The sequence below is a fragment of the Oryzias latipes genome, chromosome 14 (genome assembly GCF_002234675.1).
Source record: "Oryzias latipes chromosome 14, ASM223467v1".
NCBI lineage: Eukaryota > Metazoa > Chordata > Actinopteri > Beloniformes > Adrianichthyidae > Oryzias > Oryzias latipes.
In genome coordinates, this window is record NC_019872.2 from 4889589 (window position 1) to 4909363 (window position 19775).

The following is a 19775-nucleotide window of genomic DNA, read 5'->3' on the forward strand; positions in this document are numbered from 1 at the left end:
GTGCTCACCCCAAAACCATGCCCAGTTCTTTCACGTGGACTCTGGTCTGACCCTTCAGATACTCAGCCAGCATCTTACTCTTGAAGTAGATCTCCTGCAGTCGGTCCTCAAGGTGCATGACACACTAAAGGAGAAAAAACCAGGAGGGGATGAGTACACACACACACACACACACACACACACACACACACACACACACACACACACACACACACACACACACACACACACACACACACACACACACACACACACACACACACACACACACACACACACACACACACACACACACACACACACACACACACACACACACACACACACACACACACACACACACACACACGTCATCAGCTGTGAAACACTCGTGATGTCACCGCCTGGAAGGTGCAACATACAAAGTTGGGTGAGAGGTTGAGTTTGAAGAGCTGATGAGTGGACTGCAGCAAACTGGAGACCAGACTAGACACCAGCACTTCTTTTCCAAGTTTGTTGACATCTGTTGCTCGTCTTTGACTGCTGGCCACCTGAACCGTCCACTTGTCTGTGTCTGCTATAATGCAGACAGCCTCAGCTATAGGCTCATCCAAGACAGGATGCTGAAATATAAACAGGAAGAAACCTCAAATGAATTCAACAGTTTGGAAACAAAAGCCACAGAATGAGAAGCAGCTTCATTAAAGCAGTGGTCTTTTCAGATCATGGACTGGTTTCATGATGGGCCTGTGAGAGGACGTCACATTTTCCACATTCTCTCAACTTTAGAGGATAAAGTTTTCCTTCATTCTCTGTAAATATTAAACTTTATTTGTACCCTAGATTTCATGTAGGACCCATTGAAATGGGACGTTGATTTTTCCCTTGACCCATAACGGTCCGGGGGGGGGCAACAAAAATTGAACTTCAGCCTCGTCCAACGTTTAAGGCGGAATGGATTAAAAAAAAGTTTTTCTCTTAACTGTGAATTCAATACTGCGAGTAACTTTAATAGCAGCATCCTCGTAACATTAGACAATTGATAGCTGAATATTATGAATTATTATTATGGAGTGCATTTCAAGTAAAGGCTCCTGGCTTTGTTTGTCGTGTGCAGCTTTTATTTTGAAACTGAAGGCTCTTCCGTTTCCTCACTGGCTCTTTTCTGCTAAAAGACACTTTCCAAATGTGTTTGCTTTTTGCTAACTTTGCTAGCTTGGTTGGGGGTTTCAATTTAGCGGTGGACGCAGCCCCTTAAAGTAGTGGATGTATTTTGGACACGTGACCGTGCAACTTGACAGACGTCAAGAATGAGTGGGACATGTTAGGGCGAATCCAGCAGTTTATCAAAATAAATCTTCCTTCAGAATCAGATTATAAATAAAACAGAAACAGGTGGGTTGTGTTTCTTTTTACCCCCACAGCCCCGGGTCAGGGACCACTGCATTAAGGGACAGTGAATTAACAAGATGAAGTTTCTTAACTCTTAAAGTTCACAAACAGACATGGGATTTGTTTTAGTTCAAAAGAGCTTTTTGGAATTTTTTCAAACATTTTTATTGAAAACAAGTAATTGTGATATTTTAGATTTAAGTCTTGGCGACTAAAATCTGTGTCTTTTCAAAGACTTTACCTGAACCGCATGGGTTAATTCGGTTGTAAGACTTTGCCGTAGCTTGTCGTCACTGGGGATCCCGTGTACAACAAAGTCTGGCACGTAGGTGGGACAGTAGCCTCCAAACAGAGACCGGCCAAAATTGGCAATGGTTGGCTTCGAGTAGTTCTCCACCAATTTTGCCCTGCAAAATCAGATTTATGACATAAAAGTTCATTATTTTTTGGTTGTTTTTTCCTTTTCAAAGTGCTTGTGTATGCTCCACTTGCCCAGGGAAGGGAACCAGCACTTCCTCTTGCCAGTCTTCTGTCTCCTCGCTCTCGCTGTCCCCCAGCGCGCTGTCTGAACTCTCATTTCGAGGTATTTCCCAGTCATTGACAGGCACCGCCTTGCACTTTTGGTCCTTACTGTTGTTGCTTCCCTCTCGGGGAAGAGGAACGGACAACACAAGGTCCTTGTCCTGCTCAACAGGACAGCTCCTGCAGCAGCAAATGTCGGAAGAGCTTGCAGAATCACACCTGCACCTCTCCTGGACGTCCACCGAAGAGTCTCCTTTCCTGCTGGATCTGACCTGACCACTAGCTGGACCTAAACACATAACCAAACCCTGTCTACCGCCTGCACCCTGACAGCTCGGATCATCCAGGTCACGAAGCAGAGGGATCCCCAGGGGGTGGGACAAATGGTGATGTGCTTCGTCTGTGGCGCTGGCCTCCTGCTGCTTCTCCACATGCTCTGAAGTCCCACGTCCTTCGTGATTATCCAAACTGTAATACTCGTCAAATTTCTGCATGCAGTCCAGGCTCCACTGGGCCTTTGTGCTGGACATCCGCTGCAGTGCTGGGATTGCCTTGGTCGGTTTGGTTTGGTCCTCCGATGAGCTGATGCTGCTGGTCATTGAGTGTGCTCCTCGCTGCTGAGGGTAATGTTGCTGCTTCTTGTGCTTTTTGATTTCCTCCTCCATCCTTTTTCTCCGACTCTCCGTGTCCGACTCTGGAGACAGAGAGTCTCCAATGAGGAACGTGACTTTTGTAGCAGGCTCTTGCTCTTCTCCAGGTGTCAAAGCCCTGGGCCCGGAGATTGCTTTACCTGGTATCACTTTGGCACCAACCAGGATCTTATCTGGGGGCTTCTTCTCCAAAGGGATCCCCACTTTGCTTGGCTGGTTCCCCACTGAGGAACCTATGCAAGCCTCAGCCCCAGCGTCCGTGTTGTCTGGTGTGCTGAGAGACGGAGAGACCCTTGTTGGTATGGATGGTGCATTATATTTGAGGCTTTCCTTGGTCTCTGTCTCCAGCACACAGTCCGGCCTCCTCATGCACGCCGAGCCAACATGTAGCTCGATCTCTAGTTTGGCTGTTGAGACAAGGAGGTCGCTCATCTCCCTGTGCAGCTCCTCAGTTTCAGGTGCGTCTGCAGTCCTAATTACAGGAGTTGAGCCCTCACCAACCCCAGAGTGAAGCACGCTGCTTCTGGACCCTTGGCTCTCACCGCTCTCTTCCTCATCTTTCTCATCCTCATCCTCCTCTTTGGATGGCTCACAGGAGCTCCGCTCCAGCTCCATGTCTGTGTAAGTGCTGCTGTGGAGGCTGTTGTCTGAGCGGTAGCTGCCGTCTTCGGCTTCGGCCTGCTGGCCGGGGGTCCCCTGGGACAGATAATCTCCCCTGGGCTTATGGACGGTCACGAGAACATAGTCCGACTCCTCCACTTCTCCTTTTCTAAGGGACGTAGTGATGAGGGAGCCGGGCATCACGATGGCTTCATCCTCAGCGCTGTCCAGCATGTGGGTCTCCAGCAGCTCTGAACAGCGGATAAAGTAGGTGAGGACATAAAGGAGTCTCTGGACCAGCTCCTGTCTACGGCCAACCACGACAGTCCTGGACAGCCTTACTGGTGATCCTATTGCTCCATATAGATCCCCTAGAAAAAAAGGAAATGTAAACGTATGTCCTTAAATTATCTTTGTATTACTTCACACTCTTTCAGGAACGATAAATTAAATGTCTATGTTTTAGTGAAGTTACTCAGCTCTTTGCAGTTCCTCACTTTGAACAGTAGGTGTCACCATCAGCCCATTTAAAAACACCCAACAGCCTTTCTACTCCCCAACCCCTAATTCACAAAGACCATCACTATTCTGATGAAAAAAACTTTGAAAAATAAATCTAAAAACTTTTTTTTAAAGTCAAACCGCAATGCATTGTGGTCTATATTCACCAATCTATTGAGCAATGGTGCACACTAGCTTTGCCGGGATTTAAGGGAAATTTTCAGGGCACTGGATTTTGGAATTGTAGATTGGGATACCCAGACAAAATCTAAAGACCCCCATCTAGAATTACAAAAAAAATTATTGCAGATATTTAAAAGGTAAAAATGTTCAAAACGTATTTTAGTATTATATACTGCCCTTTAACAGCAGGATGATTAAATCATTAAAATACATAAACTAACACTAAAAAAGTATATTTTTTGAAAGATTAAAAATATTTATTGGACACTAAAGATATCATTATGCTTCAGGCAGGATATGTTTTAACACATTTAAAACAATCCCTGGAAAATGAAGATCAGGACAAGTTTGGCGAGCTGTGAGACTCACCTAGCTGTGCCCACAGAGGGTTGTAGGGATGCGTTTTTGCCAGCGTGTCAACACTCTGGGATGAGTGTTTCTCCAGGAAGATCTTGATTGGAGGCTGACCATTTGGCATAACCGTGGGAACCCAGGCCAGGTGATTGGTCAGGACTGCGGTCAACAATGCAGGGAGGAATCTGGGGGACATCAGATGCATTGAGCACAATTCAGCACACACAAACATCGTCTCCTATTAGTTCACTTTTTTTAAAATTACTACTGTTCTCATGTTCCCTCTTATGAAACATGGTGTCGCCACACAGAAAATCTTGAGAGTTTCTCCTAAACCACATAACACATTCTGCTTTTGCAACACACGTACACACACTTGTGACAAACTCACACACTAACGGCATGATTCACTTCCCAGTTCTGACCACAAGTGTCTACTTCCCTTCCTGTCTCATGATTCAACCGATCACGAAAGTCTTGTTTCATCACGTGCCAGGACAGAGCTTCGACAGCCATCAAGTCCGCTGGGGTCAGGGAAACATGTCTCGACCCAAATGCACTTGGATGAAGTGTAATCAATATTGAAGTGCAGTATTGATTAAAAGTATATAGGTTATAGGTATATATACACTCATTAAACTTCATTAAATATATTACAGACTGAAAAACCCTTAGTGAAAACTTTCAGTAGATTTCCACTCTAAATAAACTGCAGCAAGTAAGTAAGGCATGTTCAATAAAAGCCCTGCTACCAATTCAGACGCTTACAATTAGTTTGACTTGGCTTTGTAACTTTGACAATAAGCGGTTAGAGACTGGCAGGCTTCTTATTCACAGCTCTTTGGAGACGGACCAAGGAAAGGCAGGAGATGCAGTCAGTCGCAGCAAATGAGGCTCGTTTAGTGTAATGAAGGCTTTTGTTGGGAGAGAATGAACAGTAAGTGTGTGAGTCTGCTTGTGTTTCTTTGCTGATGACAATGTTGAATTAAGACTAGCCCAGTAACATTTTTTATAATGCTGACATGTTTCTTTGATAAATGTTGCCACCTATTAGCTTAAAGAGAAGGACCAACATCGTCTGTGATGGTTTGAAAGTTAGTTTCTATGGTACCGTTCTTCCCATGAAAGACACTTCCGTGGCAGAAATAGAACCTAAAGGGGAAGGTGGTGTGAGTACAGGCAGAAACTCAACTGGTTCTTGGAGGCCTGCTCCATCAGCAGGGAGAGTTCCCTCATGAATTGACCGCAGAGCTGGTTCTTCTCCGAAGCGCCAGACATCATAGTCAACCAGACGGGCTCGGCCACGCGGGGCATTGTGTAGAGGTCACAGATGGTCATCCTGGAGATGAGGTATGGCGAGGGAGGAATGAAAGCAGGAGTGGGAATGGGGAGAGAAAATAAAAATGAACAAGAGAACAGAGGCGTTTTTGTTTCTGAAGACAAACAAAGGAGATCTCAGTTCACCCGCCAGGGTTCTGGGAGAGCCCTGCTGGGTGTTTGTGACAGTTAGGCAAACGTCCACGCAATCCTGCATGCACACACAGCGGCTGGGAATGTGCATATCTTTATGTGAATCGGCTCATCTGTTAAGGGGGCCTGGAGTTTCCATGGAGCATGGGGTGTTCCCGGAGTTCGTCTCGGCTAAGGTCCAAGCTTTCGCAAGGCGTCGGAACAATGTTCCAAATCCTTCAAAAACATACACCAGTAACTGACTTTAAAAACCTAAAACTAATCAAATCCAGTCGGAGCTGCTTGAGGAATCATTTTAATCTTGCTTTTCTCAGCAAATTCAGCAAAAATAAGGGACTGGACCAGCTGCTGACAGCCCTGTGATCTGTCACAAGACCAACGTCCTGATCATGGGGACTGATAATGCTAAACTGACTGACTTTGTCCAACTGGACAGTGCAGGAAATGTCAGACTGTAAACAGGTTGACCTCATGATCTCTGACCTATAAAGGAGCCACTGAATAATGCATACAAAGCAGCTGCAGGCTGTTGGAAAACATCTGTGCCACACAGTTTCAAAAATTAGGGCTGGTATTAATAAAAAAGAATGAAACCTGAATTCATGTTTCCTTAGAAAATGCTGAATTGATTCTTCAAATCTGTAAATTACTTGTCTTTAGATGTGTTGTGCAAAAAAATAGCTTTTCTGTTCCAATTCCTTGCTAGGTTGATAAAAATGTCCCCTTTGTTTCATTTATTTGTGTGAAAACATTTTATATAACCAAATAAAACTGATTTTATAATAGTCATTTAACAAAAAGAACAGATATTAAATAGGATATCAAAGGAACTGGCTCGGCAGCGACCCCCTCCTTTAATTGGGATGCAGGTTTTTAGTTTGTTTTTTTAAACGCAAAATAGAAATGTCTGGACTTCATGGCTTAGCATAAATTGATTTTTTAAAAATAGCATGTGACTTTAAAAAGCAAAGCAAATAAGATGCTGAAAGCTGTTTTTAGTTCAGTGGTTTCATTGCATAACCTTCAACCTGCCCTCCCCAGTTATGTCAGGGGAGTGACATTTAAGATCAGTTACAGTGATATTGTTGAAAACTGACCACTAAGTTTCAAGGTGGACATTTTTTCTCCTTCAACAAAAACACGTCTGTGAAAACCTGTAGTGAAGTTTTCTTAAGCTTTACAGTTTGAATTGGTGTCGTCCTGAGTTGGACAACCAAAACCGTCAGATCTGGGTTTGAAATATAATGAATTTATCAGTGTAGGGCAGAGTTACAGTGGCCACAGCTTGAACCCACAAGAATGAATAATCGTTACGTCCAACACACGTCTGTCTCTCAGTGTCTTTACGTCAGTACAGAAGATCAGACTTTGGATGCCAGCATCAAATGACCCGGATCCACGTCAGTCATTCCCATATTATCAACTTGTCTGAGGCTTTTTAAGGCACATTGAGCGCACGCTCCATGTCGCACATTCGTGCCATGACAAGCTTCCATTGTGAGGAAGTCTTGGCCAGCATTAAGTGAAGAGTGAAATCTAGTCTGAGCCTGCAGCAGCTGTTCAGGTGAACTTCACGCAGTAAATCTGTGACCTGACCTGTCGATTTTAAACGAGCAGCTATGGAGGGGCAACATTTGTGGCACTGTGGTTTACCAAGCATTGTTCTGCAAGTCATTATATAAAATCGTTCACATATTTAAGAAGTGTAGCTTTTGTTTTGAGATTTACAATCCAACTACAGGTTACCATCAGCAAAGAATTTCTTGTTTTCTGCTTTTAGATCAGCTGAAGAACAAGTATGGCTGCAGAGCTGCACGGTTTCTGGTTACTTCGCTCATAGGTGTTCACTGCGTGTCTGGTTTTGAAATACATGTAGTCAGAAGGGACAGGGCTTTAACCCTGGGGCATCAATCCACGACTCAGGACTCTCAGTTGTGCTGCAACACCCCATCATAACCCAAGCCCAGGCTGCAGTGGCTTTTATGTTCCCCGTCCTTCTGCAATGTGTGCAGCTTATCTTTGCAGACATGTGCGTCTGCCCACCCTCTACCAACGTCAATGCCACATCATCATAAATAGTCAAGAGAATTTCTTCCAGTTTCCCCGTCTAATGTTCCGTGAAGTCAAAGCCCCTAATGGCAAAGGAGGCTACCTTTCTATTTAGGTGTCTAGAGGTGAGATTCTTCAAGCGTTTTTAGCCCAGGGCACCAGCGTTAGTCTTGCTGGCACCCACATACTGTTTACTATTCTGGTGCTTTCTTGTGACCAGACTCTGCAGTAGATAGGGTTCCTACTTGGGAAGCTTGGGTTATTGAGGCCAGGTGTCAACAGGCATATGACTGCTGCAACGCAGACCTCAAACAGGGAACTGACAGCCAGTGGGAAAGGAGCAAGTGAAAGTAGTTGGAGGCTGGCATGTGCAGCACTTATATGGGAGGGCTTGCTGAGAGCCGTAATCATATGATTTAGGGCAGAACTTCTGACACGTATGCAAATATTTATCAAGTCTACATTCCTCACAGTTTTTGAACCCAAAACAGAATCTCCTCTTCAGCTCCCCTCAATCTTGAAATCTGCATCGTCTCCAAAGAGACATTTCCATCACATTAGCAGAACAGTCGTGTCAAAGTCAAGTGGAAACGTTCTGAACTATTTTTAAAGATTTCTTACCCAGAAACAGATTGACAGTAACAGAACTAACCTCTTCTCACTGTCAGCACATTTCTTTTTAACTAAGGAGAGCCGAGCAAAATCCAGCACATTTTGTTAGCCTCTGATGTGAAATGAAAACCACTTTTTATTGCTAATTATTCCCCTGTTCTTTGCCAGCTTCGGTAAATATGAGGATGGACAATATAAAGGAAAAGGACAAAGAATCTTGTTTTTTGGGTGGTTGCATTTGGAAAATCTTTCCTACGTATCACAACATGAATTAAATGAATATTCATGATGAATTGAGGGAGCTGCTAACCTGAACTCGTTCAGTCCATCCACCATTCGGCTGTGGGCCAGAGCTCTCTGACTGGCATCAGCTGACCGCCGACTCATCTTCATGGCCTTGAAAGTGGAAATGCACAGATGAAACTCTAGATATACAACCCCAAAGCTGTCAATCTGAGACACTTGTGAGGGAGAAGAGGAAGAGGGGCAGGAAAGCAAGATAACACTAAACGGGAACTCTTCCAGAGCCGCACACAGTACAGCAACAGTCAATAGTACTGGGTAAAAGGGAAGGCAAGGGTACTAAACCATCAGTGTGACGCTTTAGAGTTTAGATGAAGAACATTTACATTCACTGACCTGCTCAATAGCGCTCTTGAGTTTGTTCATGTGACTCTCAAAGAGAGGGAAGTGGGAGAAGAAGAACTCCTGAAAGTAGCTGTTTTCCTCAGAGTTGGGAGACAGCGTGAAAATAACGCCAATGGCGATCTTCTTCTTCCGGGCAACGCCGAGATTTGGACCGCCACTTTCGTCAGACATGTTGAAGCTTTCCTCCACTGACCTGATCACATGACAGTGGACGGGGATTCAGTTTCCAAAGAAGGGCTAAGGCAGAAACAAATCCTAGCATGACGTGTGTTTGCTAAAAATCCCAACAGCCAATTTGATTTTTTTAGTAAGATTTATTTAACCCCGGAGAACCCACGGGGTCAAATTTGGCTGCTTCTGTAAATAAAATAAAAAAATGTATTTCATTTTTTTCTTGCTTTTTTATTTTTCACTAGTATTTATATTTCCTTTTATTTCTATTTCCCCCCCACTTTTTTTTATTCAAATGGGTTTTTTTCCTCTTTTTGGCCAATGTCAACTGCTGCACAAACTGAAATAACAAACAAAACTAATTGTGAAATTAACTTTAAAGGCCTATAAAGAAATTGTTCTTGGGTTGTCCAGGGTTTAACAGTTAACACATGCAGATGTTGACAGCTGAGTTTATAGTTACTGGCCAAGAACTTCCTTTCTGCTGCAGCACTGTGTTTCTACAAAGTCTCTGCATACAACATCAGCGTTGGTCTGGTTCCCAAACGCCTGGCCGACTGTGAGGAGGTCTTAGCACAGTCGACTTTACAAAAGCCACAAAAAGGCCTTAAATACTCAGTGTGACTTCAACAGAAGCTCTTTGCAGTTTGCAGAGTTTTAGGATCTTGAAAGGTGTTGGAAAAAAAAAAAGATCAAATGCTGTTAGTAATATGAATCTCTATGGGTTTTATTTCATCATAAAAGGAGAATATGTGACTGGTGTGATCCAAGAACTTCATTTATTTATGTTCCATCTTAAACATTTATGCCAAAATCTTAATGCAAAATAATATTAGTAATGATTAAAACTATAAACAAGTTTATGAGTTTAATAATTAAACAATTGGTTGCATATTAGAAACAATTAAGAATATTTTTACAGTGCATTTGAAGTTTTTGATACTTTCATCCTGTTTATTTTAGTGAAAGGACTTAAAAACGTGTTTGTTCCCATAATTCCTCACCACCGGGGAAAGACGCCGTTCTCCAGGCTTGTAGTTTGACTGCGGAGCCAGCGGCGCTGATAGCTGGAGGCGCAGCTGCTGGTTAAGGAGGAGCCGGGGGACGGGAAAGGAGTGATCAAGAGGCTGCTCAGTGAGGCTGAAAGGATACAAGAGACACGGCAGAGGTGAGAAGCAGAAGAAATGATTTAGGGGGTTGTGGGTAACGGTAAAAAAAAAAAAAGAGTGCGTGGGAGTACGTGGGGTTACGCACTCTCAATGACACATCCTTCATGCACACACAGACAGAGCAGAATACGACAGACACACTTCATGAAACACGACACTTCACAAGAAATGCAGCTCGATAAAACAAACCCAAACACTCCCCCTCCAAATCCAGCCTTTCACTATTGAACAGCTTTTATGTGAAATCCGGTATAATCTACCCTATTAACAGTCACATGCTGGAAGTGTTGGGAAATCTGGCTCTACACCAGGGCCTGGCATGATAAAGACAACACGCAGTACATTGCCCCTGATCACGAGGTTATTTACAACCCAGCCAGAAGGCACGGAGCAACAGTCACATGAACTGTGAAAAAGGTGTGTTATCTTTTGTCTGTGGAGCTTAATGACATCACATGGTGATAAATATAAGTGTAAGATCTATTACAGGAAACTTTACTAGGCAAGAGGAAACTAGGTTAAAAAAAGGAACATGCGAGCAGTGGGTGGCAGGCGGTGAGATCAAAGGACGAGGCTTAAATGAAAAGTTCATTTAGTAGTAGGAGGCTTGAGAGCTGCTATATTTAATCCTCCGCATGTGACCTGTGTTCAAACAGAAAGCACAATGCCAGTCGTGCCAATGACACATGGTGACGTTTGGGGAGGGGGAGCAGAGCTGGGGGCATAAAGGTCAGTTTCCATGGGACAAAGTTTCCAAGTTCATTGAGGTTTATACAAGCACCCTCTCTTCTCCTTCAAGTTTATCTCTGCCTTTTGTGGGGGAAGATCCTTTAAACTTTTCATGGCTCCATGTCTCTAAACAGTTTCACACTCCTACACCCATCAACATGGAGAGGAAATCCCTGAGTCACTTTCATTCCCCGCTTTAAGACTGCAGCTTGTGCACTTCTGATTCAATTACTAGTGATTTTGTAACCGTTTAGGGCTTGCCCCTGATGAGTAGGCTGATGAGGTCAGACACATTAACACGAGAAGTAGCTGGTAATCAAGAACTATCTGAATATGTCCTTCTGTTGACATCTCAAGGTTGTAAATATTTTCAGGAACCCACCAAGTTTGAGATGTTTCTGCGTGTCAAGATTGAGTTCTTCCATAGAGTTCAGTGTAAAACTGGGATGTAGAACAGAGTGTAGGTCAATCCAGGCTTGGGCTGTTAGCCGCATTAACGTACCTGACCTGGCGATGCCACTGTCCCTCTCATCGTGGGGGCCTCGACCTGGCATGTCCATGGGGTGACTGTGGCCTGTTATGAACAAATGTGAGAAAAATGGAAGAGACAAAGATATGATTTGGGTCAGGCGGTGAGGAAAATACAGAAAGGGCAACTAACTTGTACAAAGTTTAATGTTAAAACATGCGGAGAGGCACTCTTATCTAAGAAAGTTAGAGAACTGCAAAGCTCCGTTAAAGATCCATAACATCCCTTATCCAAGCTACAGCAATTCTACTGATCAGTGGTATGAAGCGGAGCACCTTTTGTTTTTGTAACTCCAACAAGAGGAAGCTGAAGTCAAAAAGCACTGCAGCTGTGACAGCGTGTTACTTTACAACTCGATAAAGACGGTGGCTTTTGCTTCGACAAATCTCTCAACAGAGCGCTTTACGTTAAGATCAAAACAAAGTTCATACTCACAGCAAACATAAAAATAACTAACACACATGCATCATATCAAAAGGGCCACTTGTGTGCCATAAACCTTTCGGTCTCATACGACGCAAGTATAATATTCAAATGTTGCAAACTTGACCAACAGTTCCATTGCATTTTGAAGTACCATTACAAAAGGTGTCAAAAAGCCAAGAGCATAAATAAGAGCCTAAACAAACCATAATAAGCCAGAATGACTGGGTCAATTCTACAGTCCAGCAACAAGGCTCCTATGAGTGAGCTTTACTTTTAAACTCTACAATTTTGACAAATGTTCAGTATAAGTAGTGTGTGTGTGTGTGTGTGTGTGTGTGGGGGGGGGGGGGGGGGCTTAAACTTAAAAATTAAAATCAATGAATAAATTGATGCTTGTTTGAATTAGTTTAGGAAGTAGATGCTACCTAGCACCAGAAAAGGGAAAGAAAAGATATGGCATTGATAAATTATGGATATCAAGGTAACATTTATGAACATCCAGCACTTGCATAGGAAGAAACAGTCTAATGTTTAGTTGGATTCAAAATGGTAGGAAGTGTTTGATGTAGTGGTCTGAGTGGTTATTTCCTCCTTCTTGAACACATGATGTTCTGGTAGAAGTTTGGTTGTGATGCTACGTTCATACACGCGTTCCAGTGACCACTGAATGAAAGTTTCAGGTTTCCGTGATCAAAACTCTCACGTTCACACGTCGGTACGCAGATCTTTAAGTGCGTTTTTTGCCTATAGACAAAATGCGCAACCACTGACGTGGCATTGAAAGTTAACCAGCTGAACTTTGACCAATCAGAGACATGTGGGTAGCGTCCTTTTTACTTCAGGGGAAGTGCCAACCCGTAGGAAAATTGCTCATGAAGGAAAAGTTAATAACTGTGGTTTGTGCTCAGAATAGAGCTGTGAAACCAAAAGCCTGGAGCCTCTTCCAACTTCAAGTACATGCTTTAGTATCGGGTAGTGTCAGTGCAGTGTGAACACCATAATTTACTAGCCCGGCGTGTACGTAGCTTGACAGTAAATATCAACGAGTGTGTGTTTTCTGGTCACATGCGCCATCCCTTAAAGGTTTACAGAGAAAAAGAAAAAAAGACAAAATGCCTCCAAACACCACTTTCAAATCTATTAAACAGAAGAAAAAAGAATTGGACGTGCTGATCAGGGAATAACTCAAGAAGAAAATGCAAAACATTGACCAAAATATGACTACAGTAACCAACACCAGTGAAAAAACATGCTCTTTGTGGGTGTGCAGTCATACACCTTGGTCAGATAAACCGATGTATTTAAAAATTGACAGACAGCTTTTTTATTGTTGCCGTCATTCTGAGTTTTCACAAAGGAAAGTTAAATGTTTCCCTTCAACCTCTTCAATGCCAAACATGAAGCTGTCCAGATAAACTTTTGGCGGACCAAAGCGGTGGACTTATCACCCAGGGTATTCACATACACACCCATCTACTTCATGCCAGTACTACTAGTTCTAAAGGCGAGATTAAACAAAAGCATGCACCCGATCAAGCCATATCCACAGCAACCACCATTAATCCAGCTATAGCCTCTACAGACACATGCAACTGGCGTACAGCGGTCACAGCCAGTTTGAAGCGCCAACCTGAAAAGAAAGAGGCGCTCTTGATGAGGCGCAGCGGGCCTTGTTCAGAGAAGGCCCTTCGAGGGCTGCAGAGCTGAGAAAATCCTGCGCAACAAAAAAACATGGAAGGGAGAGTACAGAAAGAGGGGGGAACGTGACAAAACCAATGAACAATGATTAGTGAGTCAGTCAGAAAGGAAAAAAAAAGGCTGAAACTTTCTGTTCAACCCTCCTGTTAAAGGCGACTTTTAGTCTGGAAAGAGAGAACATGTATTAAAGTACATGATAAAAAATGTTAGTTTAATGTTTTTCGAATCACCATTTCTTTTTTAAGACAAGCAGGATGGCTACCTGTGTAAACTTGGTAAGCCTACTTTCTTTTTTTTTTTCTTCTTTTTTTTTTTAAAGAGTGTTATCAAATTTAAGGAGGTGGCAAAAACACCACCATTGTTTTTACAGGAGAATATTTATGGTCCTAAAGATCATTAGCCTTTAAGATCTTTTCAAAAAAGTTACTAGTTGGTGGACGTTTAGATGGACAACAAAAAAAGGGAAAACAAGAATGCTAAAAGGTTTGAAGTGAGAAATAACATGGAATACAAAAGACAAGAATAATAAAATAAAGTAAAATGAGAAAAGACAAAAATGCTATTCGCAGCTGGTCTTCAACTACAGCCATCATCGTCATGGTTGAGTATTCCAACTACTCAATAATGGAGGAAAAAAAACACCATTCACCCATCCTTCATACGTTAATTTTTCATGAGGATGAAGGCAGATGTGGTTGTAGTGGTGGTGGGTGTTGCATTGGTTACCCATGGTCCCGAGAAGATTGTTGGGCCCCGTGTTTTGCTCTGGCTTTAGGGTGTTGGTCTCTGGCCCAATGAACTCAAGGCTGTCCTGTAACCTGTTGAGGGATCAGACGGATGGCCTTCAATGAAAATGAGGAGGTTTATGTAGGACTTCTTGCCACGTGTGCGTGTGTTTGAGCACATTCTTACGTGTTTAGGCTGCCGTACACGCTGCTCCCTGTTTTGGCTGTAAAAACCTTGCTCAGCATCAGCTGAGGCGGCGATCTGTCATGAAGATAAGAAAGGGACAAAGATCATCACTATTAAGAGTTTATGCAGCTTGCTTAAGTCTTTGATATTTCAAACCAGTTTGAATTTTTTAAATGATTTGATTAAAATTGTGTTGTTTTTTTTTTTAACATGTTCTTGTGATATATTTCTGATGATTGAGGACTTGTATTAAGAAAATTCTGCTTAAAATTGCATTTCTGAGCTATTTTTTGTATTAAAATCATTATGAATCAGGAGAGGACAAAATTGCTGTTTAAAAAAAGATCGTAGATGTGATGTAGAAGCTACAAATCAGCAGGCCACAAGCTCCCTGCTCTGCTCCATTCTGATGCATCCACTTGTAGACAAATAGATCCGTGTACGTCTTCATCGTCATCGTCCAAGCTGACATCTGGCTAAAAACTGTTTGAGTGGATATGAGCGCCAATGTTGCACCGGTAATGTTAGCTTGGGATTGTGAGGGGCTGTAAGCTAGCGGGAGAGCATGTAAGCAGAGAGCTCTCAGCAACAGCGATGGAAGGGGGTTACTCCAAATAGTCCCACCCAAAACTCAGAGGTGAATTTCTGATGAACTACTGCCGCTCTGCAGAAACTATGTCCTAGAAAACAAGTAAGGGTCGATGGCCGACAAAGCATGCATTACCACTTTTTAACGCACGCAGCAGAAGCCTGAACCGTCCGATGTGAAGTGCGTTAAAAAGTGATAATGCACACTTCGAAGGCCATTAACGCGCTTATACTATGGTCACTTACAAAAGAAAAAAATAGTAACCAGTTTTTAGTCCTTAAATTTTTTTTTTTTTCAATTCCAATTTCTCACAAAAAGCAGAGTATTTTTTACGTGTAACATATACTCCGCGTCGCACCGCACCACCGCTGCTGCAGTCCAGATCCGGCGATATAAAGCGACATATATATGCTGATCGTTCCGACGGGTGGAATAAAGCATCAATTCAGAGAGAAAGTTCACCTCTTACCGCTTGTTTTTGTCCAAAGGATGAAGCAAAAGTTTGTTTTAAAGAAGCGGCGCAGTGATACAAAACATTTAAGCTAGGTGACCGGAACTCCTTTTTTCACCGTGCGGTTATCACTGTGGTTTATCACTTTTTAATGTACACCCAGCAGCCAATCAAAATCGAGTATTCACCCGGACCATGGTATAAAAGCGGGTTAATGGCCTTCGAAGTATGCATTATCACTCCGCTTCGTGTCGGACGGTTCAGGCTTGCGTTAAAAAGTGATAATGCATACTTCGTTGGCGTTTAACCCTTACATATACCACAGCACGCCTAAAAAATAAGTTCTGGTTACATATCACTGCGCTGGCATAAAACTTAAAACATACGTTGAGATACGTTATTTCACAGTTTACAATGACACAGCAAAAAGACATGAGTGATTTTGTTGTTTCTTTTAACTCGTTCGGTGAATTTGATAATTTTGATGACTGGGATGCAGCCACAGAGAAAGAGAGACAAGAACACCCAGCAGCCAATGAAAATTGAGTATTCACCCTGACCAAAGGATAAAGGTTTTTGATTTTAGATTAAATCTGCATAATCGTAGTAAAAAAAAAAAAAAACTGGACCTGCATTTCTCTAACCTGATCTGGTGGATTTTGAGTGTGGAGCCTTTGTAGCTCATAGCCACAGATCCAAACATCATCTCCCCCAGCATCACCACATCAGATGCACATCTAGAAGCCTTGGGGGGGGGACAACAACATTTGATTACAATTATTTCTGAAAGGAGTCCAATTTGAAGAAACACATGTTCATATTAAAGTCTAAACATTGTTAATGTGTGCAAGCAGTCAGTGTATAGTAGATCTAAAACTTCAAGCGTTACCTGAAAGCGGAGGCCATGCTCCTTGGTTTCCTTATTTTCAGAGGTGCAGGAGGAGGAGGAGCTGTCCAAGGAACTGCAGCTCCCTCTGGCAGGACGGAGCTGGCAGCATTTTCCAAACATCTTTACTTGGCCATCAATGCTCTGCGATAAAGAATAAAAAAAACAACTCCAGTCTGGGTGGTTCTATTAATTAGATTATACTTTGTTCCCTCGATTAAATCTAGTTTGTTTTAAATGTGAAAAAACTATCCACCATGGCAACTTTGATCATTAATGTACCTTTTACAATATGTTAACGCTACTTATTTTGACCAGCAATCACAGATTGAATATGCAGGAGCTAATATTAAACAATAAGATTAGATTTGAGGAAAAACAAGGTGGATTTTCATGCTAGGGAAAAGTTTGTCATCAAAAAGTTGATGGGTAGCTGTCACTGCTTTAGTAACACTGATGTGAAGTCAGTGAGTGAGTAAAACAGCTCTAAAGTCCTAACACGAATCACTTGGAATGTAACAGCTACATGAGCTCAATCGGTCTGAGTCATGTGCCTTCTTGACTTGGCAGTCTATTCAAAACGGAAAGCATCTGGGAGTGTGGGAAAGGGAGGATAGGGCGTGTGTGAGTGTAGCAGTGTGTGCATTTAGGCTCAGCTCTAATGGCTCACTGGAAACTACTGTTGCAGACGATCAAAAGCCAGAGAAGCGGCTTCAGAAAAAGAGGAGGCTGACTGATGCATTTTACTGAACAGGAAGCATTTAAATGTTCCACGAGCGTTTGGTTATCTTAGAGAAAACAGACACACGAGCAGCAGGAAAGCCACTCCACTCCAGTGAGAGTATCTTTGTGTGTTCATGGGTGTGTGTGAATGCTGCAGTGCGGTGTGAGGTCTGCACACAGAGTCCAGCAGCATGTGACTGCAAGTCATATGACTCGTTTCACACTCGTGACTGAGCAGCACTGCAATTACTCTCTCCCTCCAACAGTAAAACTACATCCCTCTGGTATTCCTGCAGCTCTCTCTGCTGCTGAGCAACATCCGTTTCCTTACTCTGAACCTGTTTATGCCACATTTTCTTATTTGTCTACATTTCATTCAAGACTTTTGGTTTGCCTATAAGCATACGCTCAACTTGTTCCTTTGTTTTGCTTGTTCCGCGTTCTCCTTCAAACAACAGTTTAACTTGTTTATCCATCTGAACCAAATTCCAATGCGCTGACAAAAAGCAGCCATCATGTGATGGAAGGCAGCATCTGCAAAAGCCTCAACTCTGCAGAATGCACCAAAATACTGGCACCAGCTCAAGCCCACATACTGCATTGAACCTTTTCACCAAGATTTCAACTGCATGTTTTTCGTTTTAAAAGCTCAGTACAAAAAGATGCCAATTAATAGATCAGGTGTCAAACCACAAAATAAATAAATCAGGAACATCAGAGCTTTCAAGTAAAAGTTTAGAAAGCCAGGGGGGGGGTCTTAATTTAACATCAGGGTGAAACAGGATGGCAAGATTGAGTCTAGACTGACGATAGATAAAGATTAACAAGAGAGGAAGACAAAAGAAGGCAGAGTAACACGCCCGTCATGTGAGGATGAAGGAATGCTGCTGTCAGCTGAGACTACTATTGTTGGAGATACGCGTTTCTAGAGCAAACTAGTCAGGATCAGACATCATCACACAGGAGCTTTATGAAAATATTAGGTTTAGTGACCATAAAAAGGCCATGAGGCTGTGACTTTGTTATAAAAATCTAGATTGCAGATGAGCAGTGGTGACATATTTCTGTTCAACATATCCTTTTTTGAAAGGATTCTGCTTTCACTCAACGTTGCAACACATTTGACAAATTGCACATATTTGCTTAATAAATGTTTGAATTAGCTTGATGCCAAGCTTGATGAAGACATAAAATATTTTAAGTTATTTAGCCTATTTGAGATGTATGCAAGATAAACTAAAGATTAAAGCTCTTTTTTAAGTTTAATGGAGAATCTGAACTCCACCTTAAAGACAAAGTGAATCTGCGTGTGCATATCTACTTTGCAGAACCGGCATATGCATGTTGTGCTTTGATCTTTTTCTAATGAGGCAGTAAAGTCTGCTGCAACTTTTCACTATGACAATGTTCTGCTTTTACACGTGGTGTGCAGCAAAGTGTGTCTGCAAAAGCATTACTTGGGTTTAAAAAAGGACAAAGTATCTTTATAGGTATTACTAATAGTAAATGGTATTCAAAAAAGGAGAGCAAACACTGAACTTGTAACTCACATTAACAGGGGTTTCCTCTGTGCCCTTTTTCCTGGCATTGGAGTCGAAGAGGACATTTCTGCCGCGCCTCTCACAGTCCTGGTACACGATCAGCCTGATGTGACTGGGCTCCAGCTGGGGCAGCGGCCAGCTAAATGGAAGGAACACGACATGCGGATGGAAGGTGAGGAGGGGGGGAAAAAAGAAAGAAAAAACAATTAGAAATAAGCAACAATGCAATAAAACTATGCAGAGCAGGTCAAAGGTCATTCAGCACACCGATTTTTGGTTCGTTTTATACAACTGCAAATCACTAAAACCTATTTTAACACTTTTTAAGGAAACATTTGCAAACAGATTTTATAGGATACAGTTTTGATTACTTAGAAAACAAACTTACTACTACTAAGTAACTGAAAGTTTTTTGTTTAAATACCTTGTATCCTTGTATTATGGTGCAAAAAAAATTGAAGTTCTAATATCTGTAAAAACTGGTTTTCCTCCAAATATCTTTCCATTACTGAACACTTTATTGGCATGGCATGATCTGTGTGGATAGAAATAAATTTTAAAATGCTAAGCTTGAGGGGACATGTAAAAATGATGTACCTGTAAGCATGTAATAAACACTTTACAGCTGTCACTTGGCGTGGCAGAAGCAGCAGAGTCCATGCCACAGCTGCCATTCATCAATCTCATACCCCAAGCAGCAGGGAGCCACAGAGAGAGCCATTAAACGTCCTGCCCGCCTATCAGCCACAACGTCGTCCACTCGCAAACTGTTCAGAACTTTAACAAACATGTTCAGCATAGAAACTTAAAGTCTGCAGTTTTCCCCCATGAGTTCAAGCTTCCTTAACACGTGTATTTAGTCCCCAATCAATTTATCCAGAGCAACACGTGCTAAGCAGCAAAAAGTTGACTGTTGTTAACTGAGCTAGTAAATAGCAACCGTATCAAATGCAGTTTTGGTAACGCCTCACTGCACACCAACTTATTCCGT

General features: G+C 42.5%; 1 protein-coding gene across 3 annotated transcripts in view; it reads right to left on the reverse strand.

Annotated features, from left to right (window-relative positions):
• Positions 1-19775, reverse strand: part of fnip1 (folliculin interacting protein 1) — a 33923-nt gene that overhangs the window by 2374 nt on the left and 11774 nt on the right. For 2 of the 3 annotated variants that reach the window (XM_004076107.4, XM_020708664.2), the window contains exons 2-17: positions 18794-18923; positions 16524-16664; positions 16279-16379; positions 14595-14669; positions 14409-14500; positions 13615-13698; positions 11532-11603; positions 10136-10271; positions 8952-9153; positions 8623-8708; positions 5374-5520; positions 4197-4366; positions 1864-3514; positions 1613-1778; positions 402-602; positions 9-124 (exon numbers count right to left, since the gene is read on the reverse strand). In XM_004076107.4, the coding sequence (XP_004076155.1) occupies positions 9-124; positions 402-602; positions 1613-1778; positions 1864-3514; positions 4197-4366; positions 5374-5520; positions 8623-8708; positions 8952-9153; positions 10136-10271; positions 11532-11603; positions 13615-13698; positions 14409-14500; positions 14595-14669; positions 16279-16379; positions 16524-16664; positions 18794-18923 (3570 nt within the window). The remainder of the gene's footprint in view (positions 1-8; positions 125-401; positions 603-1612; positions 1779-1863; positions 3515-4196; positions 4367-5373; positions 5521-8622; positions 8709-8951; positions 9154-10135; positions 10272-11531; positions 11604-13614; positions 13699-14408; positions 14501-14594; positions 14670-16278; positions 16380-16523; positions 16665-18793; positions 18924-19775) is intronic. The other variant, XM_011483169.3, reaches the window with a different exon arrangement.